Genomic DNA, 15,342 nt, shown 5'->3' with positions numbered 1-15,342 from the left:
AAAAATAAATCAGATGGTACATAATGCAAGAGCCTACAAGTCAGTGTTTTCAAGCAGGGCAAGTTTGAGATGTGTGGACTTCTACTCCCAACATTCACCAGCCAACCTGGCTAGCTGAGGAATTCTGGGACTTGAAATTTTTGCACTTTAAAGTTGTCAAGCTTGAGAAGCACTAAGTGCTTACAAGATACTGTACATCGTTGCTATGGGAGTTGCCCAACCTGTAAAATATTAACAGGATGGATCTTGAGAATTTAACAGACTGCAGCCCCTGATAAAATACTATCTCATCCAGTCAGAAAGTGCCTGCTCAGTTACCACTGGAGTGATGGGAAGAGGCCCAATAGAAGGGATTCTCTATAGCAGTGTTTTTCAACCACTGTGCTGCGGCACACTAGTGTGCCATGACATAGTGTAAGGTGTGCCGTGGGAAAATTACTTTATATATAGTCAATATAGGCACAGAGTTAATTTTTTTTAACATTTTCTAATGGTGGTGTGCCTCGTGATTTTTTTCATGAAAAAAGTGTGCCTTTGCACAAAAAAGGTTGAAAAACACTGCTCTATAGACACTCCCTTCCAATGCAATAGCAATAGCAATAGCAATAGTTAGACTTATATACTGCTTCATAGGGCTTTCAGCCCTCTCTAAGCGGTTTACAGAGTCAGCATATTGCCCCCAACAACAATCTGGGTCCTCATTTTACCCACCTCGGAAGGATGGAAGGCTGAGTCAACCTTGAGCCTAGTGGGATTTGAACAGCCGAATTGCTGAACTGCAGTCAGCTGAAGTAGCCTGCAGTGCTGCATTTAACCACTGCACCACCTCGGCAATGGAAGAACTTACCTTTACATTCCATGGAAGGATTGCTCCCACCCTTATAGCCTTCTGGGAAGTTGTAAAGACCTGGTTTTTCCAGAGAGTATTTTGGGATTCATTCCTGAGCTGCCAATGTATGTTGAAAGAGCCGAGGTGGCGCAGTGGTTAAATGCAGCACTGCAGGCTACTTCAGCTGACTGCAGTTCTGCAGTTCTGCAGTTCGGCTGTTCAAATCTCACCGGCTCAGGGTTGACTCAGCCTTCCATCCTTCCGAGGTGGGTAAAATGAGGACCCGGATTGTTGTTGGGGGCAATATGCTGACTCTGTAAACCGCTTAGAGAGGGCTGAAAGCCCTATGAAGCGGTATATAAGTCTAACTGCTATTGCTATTGCTAAAAGAAATGTCCTTCTGGGTTCAGCTCCAAGTGGGGAAGAAGACACTGGAGACATGGAGGCTGCTTGGAAAGATGGTTTATTGTTGGACAGGGCCACATGGCTTGAGCCCTGACCAGAAAAGGTGATCACATGCTTCAATGTTGGTGGAGAAGAAGAGAGAAGGAAGGGCTGAGGAAGGGGCTTGCTAGGCTTTTTATACCCTGTTTAGTCCCACCTCTCTGTTTCCTGTTCCTGTGTAAGAAATGTATTCTGATTGGTTGCCGGACTCCCATGGTGCCATGCAGGGGGCTACTCTCTAGGCTGTTTTGAATCCATAGATGAGTTCTCAGATGCCATGTGGAGATTGTGTAATATCTCTTCCCCCTACAGCTGCAGTGGAGGAGTCTTTATTATGTAAAGTGGGCTAGCCAGACCTTCTCAATGGCCTATTGACAAAGTGTGAATGGGCAGGAAGCTACAGACAACTATTCTGTCTTTTAAAGCATGTTTCTTTCTTTTCACATCCAGAGAAATATTCTGCCTTTTCAATATTTCCTAGGATATTTCATTTTTCTGGGAGAGGGCTGGATGATAACTTCCCACATGTAGAACTTAGTCCTGTATGTGGTTTTACATTCTGCATTATTTTATTAAAAATACACAACAAATCATCTGGAATCCAGAATGAGGCATTTTGGTATAAATATAAAAGTGATATTGGCTACTATGCATCCCAATAATACTATGCCAATAATGAACATAAATTGTCACTTTCACATTTTGTTTCCCAAAAACAACTTGATAGGAACAGAATCACAGATTTCTGGTTTCATGTAACAGTTTTGTTATCTGTAGCTATTCATAGCTAGCAGTGGTGGGTTTCAAAAATTGTTCAAACCTACTCTGTAGGTGTGGCCTCCTTTGTGGGAGTGGCTTGCCACCCGTATGACTGGATGGGAGTGGCTTGCCACCCATGTGACTGGACGGGAGTGGCTTGCCGGCCATGTGACCTGGTGGGAGTGGCCTGCCACCCATGTGACCTGGTGGGAGTGGCCAAGATGATGTTATTACTAGATATTACTAATTATTAGATATTATTAATATTACTAGATCATTATTAATGCGTAGATAACTGCGGGACATTACACACCCACCCACACCCACCCACACAAACTATGACAGTGCCAGGAAAACACCAAAAAATAAGAATCCCCCCCCCCCCAAAGACTGCCAATAAAACCAGTTTTTTTTCCCTAAGCCTAAGGACAGGAAAGACAAAGTCACTGGAATAAAAACCATCAAGGCAATGTGGAAAATTATAAAGGGCAGGCGCTCACAGAACCATCAACTGCCTCAGAATTACCTAAACAACGAGGGTGAAACACACTAAATCTGGCAAAGCTGCCTTGCAAGAAACCTGGCCTGCCCATAGAAAAGCAGCCACTTTGAGACACATAAACCTGGTCAGAACATTTAAAAGCAACATATTGCATCACAAAGAAAACATTTGCAAAAAGGAATAACATTTCTTGTAGTAAATATATTTTATGAACAATTAAAAAATAAAATTCCACAAAAAATAATTTAAAAAAGATATTCTATAAATAAAAGAAATCCTTAAAAACCATTGTTAAGTATTACACCAGCAATAATTTACACTGTAACAATTTTAAATTATTGTACCAGCCATAGTATACTGTAACCATTAGTCCAATCCACCACAATAATTTATACTGTAACCATTTCAAACTATTCAACACACAATAATTTAAAATGAAACCATCAAAAATATTCTACACTCAATACTTTTAAGTAAAACTATTTTAAAAAATTCTATGCACAATACATTTCAAAGTATTGAGTATAGAATTTTTAAAAATTGTTTATTTTAATTTATTTTGGATAGAATCTTTTTTTAAATAGTCTAAGACAATTTAAAAAAAGAATCCACACACAATAAATTGAAGTAAACCATTTAAAAATATTCTACACTCAATACTTTTAAGTAAAACTATTTTAAAAAATTCTGTGCATTAAATAAAATATTATTTTAAAATACATTAAAAAATTAAAAGAAAAAAACCCGGATCACTTACCAGCAGGCACAATCAGCAGCACTCCGATGCGATGGATGGATCCTCGTCGCAATGGATGGAAGCAACAGGGAGCAGGCAGGCAGCAGGAACAGGTAAGACACTGGACCCTCAGACAAGGCTAGGGTCACTAAGCAGGTCACCTAACAGGCTTAGCCAGCCATGCGAGGCTGGAGAGGGGGGGAGCTTCCCTTGCAAAATGTAGGCCGCCTTCGCCGCCAGGCCGCAGCTTTCACGAGGGACCTGGAGGTTTTCCCGTGCGAAAGCTAGGCCACCGCCCCCCTCCTTTGGCCGCGTACGAGCCCACGGCTTTGGCAAGGGAAGGCCTGGAGACCTTCCCTTGCAAAAGCTAAGCTGCCGCCCCCTGCCTTCAGCGAGCCCACGGCTTTCGCGAGGGAAGGCCTGGAGGCTTTCCCTTGCAAAAGCTAGGCTGCCCCCCCACTCACCTTCGGCCGTGTGGTGTACGTGAGCCCATGGCTTTTGCGAGGGAAGGTCTGGAGGCCTTCCCTTGCGAAAGCTAGGCCACTGCCCCCCCACCTTTGGCCCCGTATGAGCCTGCAGCTTTCGCAAAAGCTGGGCCGCCGCCCCCCACCCGCCTTCGGCCTCTACCACTGCTACCGCCCCCCACCCGGCTTCGGCTGCGTGGCATGCGCCAGCCTGCAGCTTTTGCGAAGGAAGGCCTTCCCTCACGAAAGCTGGGCCGCCACCACCCAACCGAAGCCTCCCGAGTCCCACCGCCGGGGCTTAGTTGCTTACCTGAGGGGGAAGCAGCAAGCTCCTGGAAGGCAAAGGCCCAAGGGAATTTTCAAATGGAGGTCAAGTGCAAAGCTTTTAAATGCTTCGCTTTGCCTCCAGCCCGCTCACTGATTGGCTGGAGTCCAGCCAATCAGTGAGCGGCAAGCTGGCCTTAGTGTGGAGGGCGGGGGAGCGAGTGAGTGAGCTGCACACAGGCAGGGGAGCGAGCGAGCAAGCTGTGATGCGCCGGCAAAAGGGCGCTTTGCAGCAACAGGGGCCAGGACCGGTACCGGCGTTCCCAGAAGTTAATTACTTCCGGGTTCACCGACCAACTGGTCCGCCCAAACCAGGGCGAACCAGGAGGAACCCACCCCTGATAGCTAGCCATGATGCCAAAATATGCATCACACAATGCAAGCTGTGCCATTTCATATTTGTACTACAACATCAGAAACAAGTGTGGTGTGAGGTATACACTGTCTTGCAGTGTCATGATGTGCATTTTATTACTCTTTCCCTAACAGTGGATGCCAATTATCTGTGAAATGCTGATATACTGAAAAAGGTTTCATTCAAACAATGTCTCAATTTAATTAGCTATGATATGATTCTTTCAGCTGTGCATTAGCCCTTTACAGTGTTCTATTGTGTTATTTTCAGTTATATAAAAACAAGCAACCTTGGATTTGTTTCCAATTGAAACCCATGCATGATGTAGGTCTTGATTGAGTATCTGGGAAAAGTTCAATCTGGTTGAATCTGAGAAATAGGGTCCTTGAAGTTGTCAGCACCTCATCTGCCAATTAGGCCCTAGTTCCCCTTGGCTGGTGACAACCTCTAGGATAGTGACTGTCAGGGGCGTCAGGAAATAATAAATTCTTCATTGCAGGAGGGTACATTCCAGAGCAATTTAAGGACGCCTTGGTTCATCCCCTCCTTAAAAAAATCCACCTGCCTGGACAAATTCTGTCCAGTTTCCTGTCTTCCCTTTTTAGGGAAGGTGATAGAAAAGGTGGTTACTTGGCAGCTTCAGAGAGTCCTGGATGAAACAGATTATCTAGGCCCCTTCCAGTTAGGATTCAGGTTGTTGTGAGACAGAACAACAACCTGATTGGTCGCACTTGATGATCTCTGGCAAGAGCGGGATGGAGGTAATACAACTATCCTTGCTCTCCTTGACCTCTCCACAACCTTTACTATCATCAACCATGGTACCATTTAGGGCCAGCTTTGGAGTTTGAGGCTAGGCAACACAATCTTGCACTGATTTTGTTTCTTTCCCCAAGGTCAGTCACAATTAGTGTTGATAGGGAGATTCCAGTCCATGGCTGCTTTTTTGTAGCATGTTGATGAAACCACTGAGCTCATCTGCCACCATGGGTTGAAGTATCATCAGTATGCAAATGATCCTCAACTTTATACCTCACCCATGGTAATTGAAGTTATACTGTCACTGCTCTCCAGTGATGCCTGAAGCCTGGGGTGCTCGGATGGGGGATAACAGGCTTTGATTGAACTCTGGTAAGACTAAATGGCTTTAAGTACATGGAGCTTCAAGGTCAGGAACTTTGGTTCTGGATGGGATGGCACTATCTCAGATATCCTCAGTCTGCAATTCCTGGACTTATGACTGCTGCTTGAAGTTGTGGCTAGGAGAGCCTTTGTACAACTTTACATTGTGTGTCAGTTGCACCCCTTCTTGTATCATGAGTCTCTGCACTTAGTCACTCAAGCCCAGGTCATCTCATGCCTGAACTACCACCACATGCTATAAATACCCTTAAAGAGTATTTGGAAGCTACAACTGGTGCAGTGTGTGGCAAGTTGGGCAGTCCTTGGGACACCTAGAATAGCTCATGTTACAACTCTGTTCTGCAAGCTATACTGGTTGCCAGTTTGTTTCTGGGGGCAATTCAAGTTATCATTTTTAAAGTCCTGTATGGCATGGGTCCAGGTTACTTGAGGAATTGTCTCATCCCAATGGGATTGGCCTGCCCCACTCACCCACTCGCCCTGGCAGAGAGGTCATGCTGTGGATCTTGTTTGTCAAGGTGTTTCAGTTGGAGGGATGTCCAGGAGAAGAGCAATATATGCCAAGGTTCCTATCCTTTGGAAGTTTGGAACATCTCCCCCGCCCCCAAGAGTGAGTTCTGCTTCCACTCTCCTGACCTTCCATAAGGATCTGAAGATCTGACTCTGCCAGCTGGCTTGGGGCCCCAAGGGGAAGTATCATGCTGGAGGTGGTTAATGGACTAATAGATGGTCCCACCTGCTCCCCTGCACATCCTGCTTCTATTCTGCTCCATCTTTTAATTATAATTTGTATTTTTATTAAAAATATTTATTTTTATGGTTTGCTTTTAGTGTTGTAAGCTACCCAGAGTCCCCTTGTGAAGAGATGAGTGGCAAACAAATTTAATAATTTAATAAATAAGCTTAAGCCAAAATTCTAATTCAGTCTAATGGTTTAACCCAGGATTATTTTGAAGCTGTTATTAACTTGAATGAAACAGAAAAGTACAGACAATAGAAAAAATTAATTGTTTGTCTGCTTTTACAAAGAAGTGTTAACCAAATTGCTTAACTAAAATGTTTTCATACATAATTTATTTTATTAATCTAAAATACAATAATCCAAACAGAGCCAAAATAGAATTTATTATTTTAGTTAGCACTTATTATTTAAAATATTAATCCTGATTTGTAATTTTTGTCCTGGTAATCACTTTACCAGATTTTTATAATACTATACAGTTCCTTCTGTATTATTTTACACATCCTCATATTTCTATTTCTCCCTTCTAATTTTAAATTTTTATTAAAATTTAAATTTAATTACAGAATGTCATTAATTCAATTAAAAACTCCACTTGTTTACCCTCAGCATTTAGTTTTAGGATTGAAAATTACTGCTGCTCAACTTTACCAGTAATGTTGCAGCTTTAAAATGTACAAACGTTTCTCTTCTTATACAATATGTAAATGTAAGGAATTTCAGAATAATTACTTTTAGATCTGTATCACATTAGAAAAATACAGAATGCCAAACCAAATTTGTACAACTATGAAAGGTGCAGAAACAATGGAAAAATAAAATACTTCATTCTACAATGCATTTCATTTATTGCAATTATTTCTTTCTAAGTTCTAGCATTTTCCAGTAACTATGACTGAAAAACACTTTAAGAGAAGACCATAGGTTCTGGGTTAAAAATTTGAAACCAAATTTTCTGCAGACCCTAAACAAAGAATTAACAAAAGATAAAGTGCATATAGGAAGAACAAGGGTCACAGATAAAAAAAAAGTTGATCAAAACTCCACCGATAATTTTAGTGCACCTTTGTGTAATTTGCATGTTCCCATTCAATTCTATATAATTCTGATTTTTCCTTCCAAAACCGCTTAATAATTAATTTTCATCATTAAATACTTTTTAAAATACGTTTTAAAATAATGACATGTACAAATGCTTATTTGAGGAAGCTTGGAACGTGTTGTGTTACTGTTGTCTCTCTTGTCTTAATAGTTCTCTCACCCTTTGGATCCCGGCTTCAAGCTTGCAAAAGCTTTAGAGTTCTTAAGAGAATAGAATGTTTCATTGAGGAAAGTGATAAAATGAGAGTCTCTCTCTGACTTTTTGGATTCAAAAATAACCACAATGGTAAAATGAGGTTCAGGTCGGGTTAAGAAATATGTGCTCTGAACTTTGTCATCATAGAAATGGACCACCTTTTCCAAAGTATTCAGATCAGAAGCTCGATCAGTCATAATCATGATGACATTAGGCCAGTGCATGACAGGCCTGTCATTGGGCAGCGATACCACTGCTGGATACTGGTCTACACCCTTTGGGGCTTCCCTATAGGACTGGGGGTGATGATAACCATGTCCCTGAAAGCTCTCTGAGCCACGATTGTCAAAGATTAATGAAACATTAACAGCATCGTATTTCCTGATAAAGCTAGAGATTTTCCCAAAATAATCAGGATTAGCTTTTGCAGTCAAAGTTTTCATTTCAGATAGGGTTGTTTGTCGACTAAGTGCCTCATGAAAGTAAAAGCTAAATTTGGCAAGGAGAATATTTTTCAGTTTCATTAGCCATAGGAAAAGGTGTGGAGGTTGAACAGCTTTCTGAGACTGCCCACCAAAGAGATGCTTCTTTGTTTCCCGCTGCTTCTCAAAAATCTGTCCCCATGTCTGCAATTTGGTGTGAGCATTGTGCAAGTGGACCAAGGATGGGAGAAACTTCCATTCAGAGATCTGGGCCTGAGCCTTCAGAAGATGCATAAGCACATCAGTTTCTAACTGGAAACTGCCCTCCAGAGGACTAAGGATTGGGTGATGAAATCTAGAAAAGGTGGAAAAATAGTACATAAAAGGCATTATCTCAACAAGCCATTTATTTTTTAGTTCAATATATATACTTTAGTATATATAGTATAGTGTGTATAGTATACACACACATACACACATACATACATACATACATGCACTCAATATTCTTATTTACAGTATAGCTTTATAGTATAAAAGGAGAATGCTATCATTCCTTGATAGTATTTCTAAGAAAGCAACTAATGAAAGCTGTAATACCATACTTTTTTCACTGTTTCTAACAAAAATTAAACTTACACTGCCAGTTTGGTCTGGTGGTTAAGGCACCAAGCCAGAAACCAGGAGACTTTAAGTTCTAGTCCTGCCTCAGGCATGAAAAGCAGCTGGGCAACTTTGGGCTAGCCATCCTCTCTCAGCCCAACCCCCCTCACAAGGTTGCTGTTGTAGAGAAAATAGGAGGAAAGAATATCTATTTAAAAGAATTTATATGATCACCTCCTCATTATCAGTAACTCTGGATGGCTTACAAAAATAAATATAAATATTAGGTATTGCTGCTTTATATAAAAACATAAGAAAAGCAAAATATAAATAAAATTTGATGAATTATCACTCTTATATCACTTAATGAGTTTGTAACAAATAAGCACTAAGTACCTTTGGCACTAGATAGCCAACATCTTAAGTGCTATGAATTATTTTATTTACTCAAAAGCACATCTAAAAAGATCATCATTATCCAACAATTATCCAACAATCATTATTCATCCCATCTCATTTATGTGTGCACCTACAGAACTCTTAGGTCTTAACATTCCTATGACTTAAGAGAGATGACCTAAAGATAGCATCAGTTATGTACTGTATTTTTCGGTCTATAGGATGCACTTTTTTCCACCTCAAAAGTGGGTGGAAATGTCTGTGTGTCTTATAGAGCAAATGTTGCCGAAGCCCCATCCACCTGCCGATCCCAACCCTTTGGTTTCTGCCTCCCAGCTATTTGCCTCCTTATAGCAAACAGCCTGATCAGCTTCAGCACAGCCTGATTTAGCATGAGCAGCTAATTGGCAGTTGGATCAGACTCCCGGAACACTGCTGATCAGCTGTTCCAGGCTGTGGCGATCGCCGCAGCCCATCGCCGTCACCGTGTCCATGTCAGAGGTGGGTTCCTCCCGGTACGGGCATACCGGTAGCGGTAATCAGCTGTATCTTTCCGTACCGTTGGCAGCCTGGCGATGCCCCCATCCTGGTACGGTCACCTGGCCTATCCCCACTTGCTTCCTCTGCCTGCCCGCCCGCTGCTCACTGTCTTGCCCCGCCTGTTCGCACCACGCTTGCCCCACCCACCCACTTCCTTTGCCTGTCCAGTTGACGGGGCTGCTGCAGCCGACGGGCCACAGGGGCAGTGGTGGCAAGTGGTAAGGGAAGCGTGCGCCGGCCAGCATCCCTGCCTCCTTCCTCCATGAGCGCGGCTGGGGAGAAATCAGGGGGAGAGAGGGAGAAGGCCATCCCTAGCAAAAGCTTGGCTTTTTCCTCCATCTCTCCCCCTGCTTTCTTCCCACCCCACTGCAACAGCCAAAGACTCCGCTCCTCTTCCTTCCTCGGCTGTTGGAAGAAGCCCCCATGCTTCGTTCTCTCCCCCTGATTTCTCCCCACCCCACTGCAAGCCAGGCGACTGTCAAACAGAAGGAAGCGTGGGGGCTTCTCCCAATAGCTGAAGACTCCACTCCTCTTCCTTCCTCGGCTCGCTTCCCTTACTGCTCGCCACCACTACCCCTGCAGCCTTCTGGCTGCAGCCCCACCTGCCCTGCTTAGCTGGTGGCTGGCTGGGAAAGCGGCGAGGGGGCAAGCGGCAGTAAACGGTAAGGGAAGCAACTGCCAGGCCAGCCTCTCTGCCTCCTTCCTCCGAGAGCCTCGGAAGCATTGAGGGGAGGAGAGGAAAATGCAGGGGGTGTGGGCAGGCTGGAGTGCGGGCACCAGGCTGCGGATGGGTGAGCAGAGCAGAAGGGAGGAAGCCCCATGCCGGCTCTCGGAGGAAGGAGATAGAGATGCCGGCACGGGACTTGCTTCCCTTACTGCCCCTCCTCACCGGCAGCAGCCAGGATGCTGCCTGCCCTGCTTAGCTTGGCGGCTGGCCAGGAAAACAGCGAGGCAGCCTTCCAACTGGAAAAACAGAAATTTTTGCCAACTGGAAGGGATGTGTGTGTGAGAGAGAGAGGGGGGTGGGGGAAAGAGAGAGGAAGAAAGAAAGAGAAAGAGTAACAGAGAAAGAAAGAGAAAGGAATCAAGGAAGGGAGAGCGAAAAAGAGAGGGCAAAAATAGAAAGAGAAAGAAAGAGAGAGATGGAGAGAAAGACATAAGAAGGAAGGAAGAAAGAGATACGAAAGAAAGAAAGAAAGAAAGAAAGAAAGAAAGAAAAGAAAAGAAAAGAAAAGAAAAGAAAAGAAAGGAAAGGAAGGACAAACGAACTTATGATCACAATTGAGTCCAAAATTTTGGTTAAGCAAGAGTGCTGTTAAGTGAGTTTCACCACATTTTACAAGTTGGCCATGCCTACCCGGTCACATGACCACCAAGCCACGGTCACGAAATAGGCCACACCCACAAAATAGGTAGTTTTTTTTTTTTAACCCACCACTGGTCCACCTATCCCATTTTTGGTCTCCACGCGTCCTGTTTTCGGCCCATTCCCGGTGGTAGGGATCGCTGCTGCTACCGCCTATAGCCACCGCCTGGAACAGGCAGAAAATGGGATGTGCAAAATCCAAAAACAGGACATGCAGCGCCAAAAACAGGGCACTTGGAGGCAGAAAATGGGGCATGCAGAGGTAGTGACAGGCGGCAGAAGCAATTGGTGGCAGTGATCCCTGCAGCCTGGAACAGCTATTCGGTGGTATTCGGGGGGGGGGGGGGGCGATCCAACTGCCAATCAGCTGCTCATGTTAAATCAGGCTGTGCTGAAGCTGACCAAGCTGTTTACTGCAAGGAGGCAAATTGCTGGGGGTCAGAGGCAGATTTTTTTCCCCTTCACCAAAAGCTAGATGCATTTTATAGTCCAGAGCGTCTTATAGATTGAAAAATACGGTAATTAAATTGTACTCTATGACATCACTTTTTCTTATTCCCCCCCTTTCCTCAAAACCCATTTGGCTCAAAAATCACATTTGGGCTTATATTATATGTATTTCAGTTTTTTGCAAATCATAGCAATAGCAATAGCAGTTAGACTTATATACCGCTTCATAGGGCTTTCAGCCCTCTCTAAGCGGTTTACAGAGTCAGCATATTGCCCCCAACAACAATCCGGGTCCTCATTTTACCCACCTCAGAAGGATGGAAGGCTGAGTCAACCTTGAGTCGGTGAGATTTGAATCGCCAAACTGCAGCTAGCAGTCAGCTGAAGTGGCTGCAGTACTGCACCCTAACCACTGCGCCACCTCGGCTCTCGGCATAGGTCAGATTATGATCTGCATTTAAGCAACATGTACACATTTACTGGTTTTCTGGTTAGAAAGGTAAAGATGAAAACAGTGCTATATTTGCTTTAGAATTTTAACTCTAAATATAATATATATAACTGAATATTGTCTAAACCCTGTTGATAGTATGAAATTACATATTTTACAAAAATAGAAGCTAAACGATCTTAGTTTTGAAATTTAAAACATGCTTTCATTTTATCCAATGGCTGATCTGGTGAGTCCTAATTAGTTTAGAATTAGATAGTAGACAACAGCAGAATTTCAGTGCTGTTGGCTAGACTGGAATGGCCTAAAACATCCTGAAAGCACAGTAAACCACTTTCTTACTGTTGGCAGAATAACTGTGCAAATACAGTTACCAAGAGCTCAACTTGAGAGTATTGTTACCTTTACCATATTAATAAGAATTTTTCAGATTCCCAGTCATTCTGTACAGTGTACACATACTAACCTTGAGCTGTATCTTTTGAGAATGGATTCCAAAACATTTATCAATTCCTCAGAGTTTATATACTTTTGGGTACTGATGCTGTACATTTTTTCATAAAAGTCAGCAATTTCCATCCGAGCCTGGACAAAGAAGCAGAGCTGCTCAGAAAGATGAGAAAGTAATTCTTCAAGATGAGGAGCTGTTCCTCCCACTGCATTCCGACCAGTTGCTACCACTTTCTTCAGCTCATTATGCAGAGACGTATATATAGTTCGTATAGAATCTTTCCGGCTGAAGAATGATTGCCCACCTATTGTTTGTTGTTAAAGAATAAGGTGTCACTAAAGATAAGAATGAAATGAATAAGATACAATATTCATGCAAATTTTCTTTTGATTGATACAGTCAGGGGGCACACTTTAACAGCTGCTTTCATTATTCCTTAATACCGGTATATATTCATACTGTAGTTAAAATATTAACTTATCAGCATGATTTATCTATTAAAAAACTTTCACATCTCTCAAAATCCAACCTTTGTTTCCACAAATTAGAACTTTAAAATTAGTGATAATGAAAAAGAGCTCTGTTCATGAGGAATTAATGTAAACAGCCATTGTTAAATGTTGATACTTCACATTGCTACTAAAAGCTCTAGATGGTTCAGCTTTTTGACCAAGCAGAAGATGAAAGAAACTCTATATAGCAGTCAAGATAATGGCTACATGTAGTAGAAGACTGCATATAAAGTGGCAAGACTATTGCAATAACCATGAAGAGAATTAAAGAAGAAAAATAACCCTTCCATGAAGGTAGAACCATAGGTAGCTGCAGGTTTAGAACCAATTTCAAATTAGAAGCATACTTTTTTCTTGCACTTTATCTTCTCTTAAATACTAAGACATTTTCATTACTTCCCTCAGAATGTGCCAGTCATTTTATTATCAAGCGATTCTTTTTAATATTTTCCTTTCCCAACTACTGTATAGTTTCATTTCTCTTTCCAACTTCCTTTCTTTCTTTGATCTGTAATTTTTATTATGTGTCTCTAAGGATAGTTTTTGCTATCCTTACTGCATATTTAGCAATACTACAGATTATATCAATTACCCACATTACATAAAGCAATATAATCCAGAAGAAAGCCTATCAATACTAATTTTGAGATATCAAGGGCTAGTCTTAAAAAATATAAATGGGGGGAGGGGAATCAATCTGTTACCTGTTTCAAGTAAACATTGATTTTCCTATGTAATCTGTACATTCTGTCCAAAAAACCCCATCTCCCCACTATAAGCAAAACTCCCAAGGACGGTTTTATAAGACCTCAACTCCAAATATCTTCTCTCCAGATGCGGAGGAAGAAAAGGGAGCGAGTCACTCTGAAGGGAGCAAGGAGCTTCGGATAAACTCAGAAACGCACGAATGTGGAAAACTGAATCAGTTCTGTAAGAAAAGTCGAGATTGAAGCCTCCCCAGCACTGACTTTCGGCAAGCCTTGAGCGGGGCTCGGCAGAGGACGGACGGGTTTCTTCCCCAGACCCAGCCCTTCGCCGCCCTCCTCCTCCTCTAGCCCTGCCCAGGACTCCTCCCCAGGCGAGCGGCCCCAAAGCAGGACGGAGAAGGTGGGATGCAGCGCCTGGCAGCAGCAGCAGCAGCAGCAGCAGCAGCAGCAGCAGCAGCAGCAGCAGCAGCAGCAGCAGCAGCAGCAGCAGCCCAAGCGTGGGTACCTAGCTTCTGGCCCAGGAAGGTCATGCTGTGGTACGCTTTTTCAGCCGCCGCCAAATGTGCCAGGCCGGCCAGGAGCGACAGCCAGCTGCTCCCGGCGTTCTTATTGGCTTCGCGCTCCTTCTCCACATTGTCCTTCGCCTTGTCGTAAGAGAAGATGCCCAAATGGGAGAAGAACGTCTCCAGCACCGCCTGCTCCACCGGGACTGGCGCTCCCACGGGCATCGGCTCCCCCATTCGCCGCCCGCCGCCGCGGCGACGATCGCAGCTGCCTCCGCTCGTCGGCCTTTGCGCCAAACCAAAGCCCCGTTTGGCCCAAGGAAGGGGAGTCACGTGAGCGAGGGGCGAGGCCATAACAGGCGTGAGCCCCTCCCCTTCCCCTCCGGAGCCATTCCGGAGAGGCGGTTTCCAAAGGCTCGGCCTCACGTGATTTCTCGAGGACGGGAAGGGCGTGGCGACGAGATGCCTGTGGAAGCGGCGGAGAACAGATTCTGTGATTGGTTAGGCGGAAAACGTTCTTCCGCAGTGGTCTCCAACCTTGGCAACTTTAAAACCTGTGGACTTCAACTCCCAGCTGGCTGAGGAACTCTGGGAGTTGAAGTCCACAGGTCTTAAAGTTGCCAAGGTTGGAGACCACTGGATTAAGGTCTCGTCCATCTCACACAGTAACAACAATCTGCGAGAAAGTACGAATCAATCAATTAAGGCCACAGAGCTGAGCTTAACTCAGGGTTAGCACTTCTTAGGGAAACGCTGAAAAAGGCCGCTCAGCGAAGACCTTTAAAATCCAACACAGATTGACTGTTTCAGTACCTAACCAGCTTTTTCTTGCTGAAGTTTTTTTCAGCGCTTTCGTAATAGATGCTAACCCAAATTAAGTTCACCCCCATGATCTTAATTAGTAATCGAGGTCTAGTCATCTTAGATGCAAAGGAAAAGTATGAAGTTTGGACGAGAGCTGTAGATCTTTCCCCTCTATTTGGAAGAGCCGCGCTGGGGATACAACGCATTCTGCTGACTGCCAACAATTGCTCTCAAAGTTGACTCAGCCTTCCATCCTTCCGAGATCCGTAAAATGAGGATCCAGATTGTTGGGGGCAATATGATCAGTAAAGCCCCGTGAAGCAGTATGTAAGTCTAGTGCCATTCAGTTTGGATACATGATTATGCTTACTTTTTGTAAATTCTAGACCTCAGGACATGGAGGATCTATTTCCAGAACAAGACTGAAAGAAAAGTATACCTGAAAGAAAAGTGACATCAACGAAGTTTTTTCTGGGCTATATCTGATTTGCTTTCTGTGTAAATGGGCTATTTTTAGAATACAATTGCAATGCTGCAAT

At 43.6% G+C, this 15,342-nt stretch overlaps 1 protein-coding gene across 1 annotated transcript; it reads right to left on the bottom strand.

The window, feature by feature from the left end:
• Positions 1-6,501: 6,501 nt before the first annotated feature.
• Positions 6,502-14,359, bottom strand: KICS2 (KICSTOR subunit 2). The gene is made up of 3 exons (XM_014072013.2): positions 14,002-14,359; positions 12,293-12,581; positions 6,502-8,372 (listed from the first exon to the last, which is right to left on the bottom strand). The coding sequence occupies exons 1-3, from the start codon at positions 14,351-14,353 to the stop codon at positions 7,556-7,558; spliced, it is 1,458 nt and encodes a 485-aa protein (XP_013927488.2). The 5' UTR covers positions 14,354-14,359; the 3' UTR covers positions 6,502-7,555.
• Between the last annotated feature and the right edge of the window lie 983 nt (positions 14,360-15,342).

Source organism: Thamnophis sirtalis, unplaced genomic scaffold, assembly GCF_051295495.1.
Source record: "Thamnophis sirtalis isolate CommonGarterSnake01/CBP01778 unplaced genomic scaffold, rThaSir2_p1.2 scaffold_9, whole genome shotgun sequence".
Taxonomy (NCBI): domain Eukaryota; kingdom Metazoa; phylum Chordata; class Lepidosauria; order Squamata; family Natricidae; genus Thamnophis; species Thamnophis sirtalis.
Note: the sequence above shows the minus strand (reverse complement) of the source record. Positions and strands in the feature narration are given on the sequence as shown.

Coding starts and splice junctions, on each gene's coding strand:
- KICS2 (XM_014072013.2), bottom strand. CDS start 14,353: ATGGCCTCGCCCCTCGCTCACGTGACTCCCCTTCCTTGGGCCAAACGG. Junction 12,582..14,001: donor CTTCCTGGGCCAGAAGCTAG/GTACCCACGCTT, acceptor AACAAACAATAG/GTGGGCAATCATTCTTCAGC. Junction 8,373..12,292: donor CTCAAAAGATACAGCTCAAG/GTTAGTATGTGT, acceptor CACCTTTTCTAG/ATTTCATCACCCAATCCTTA.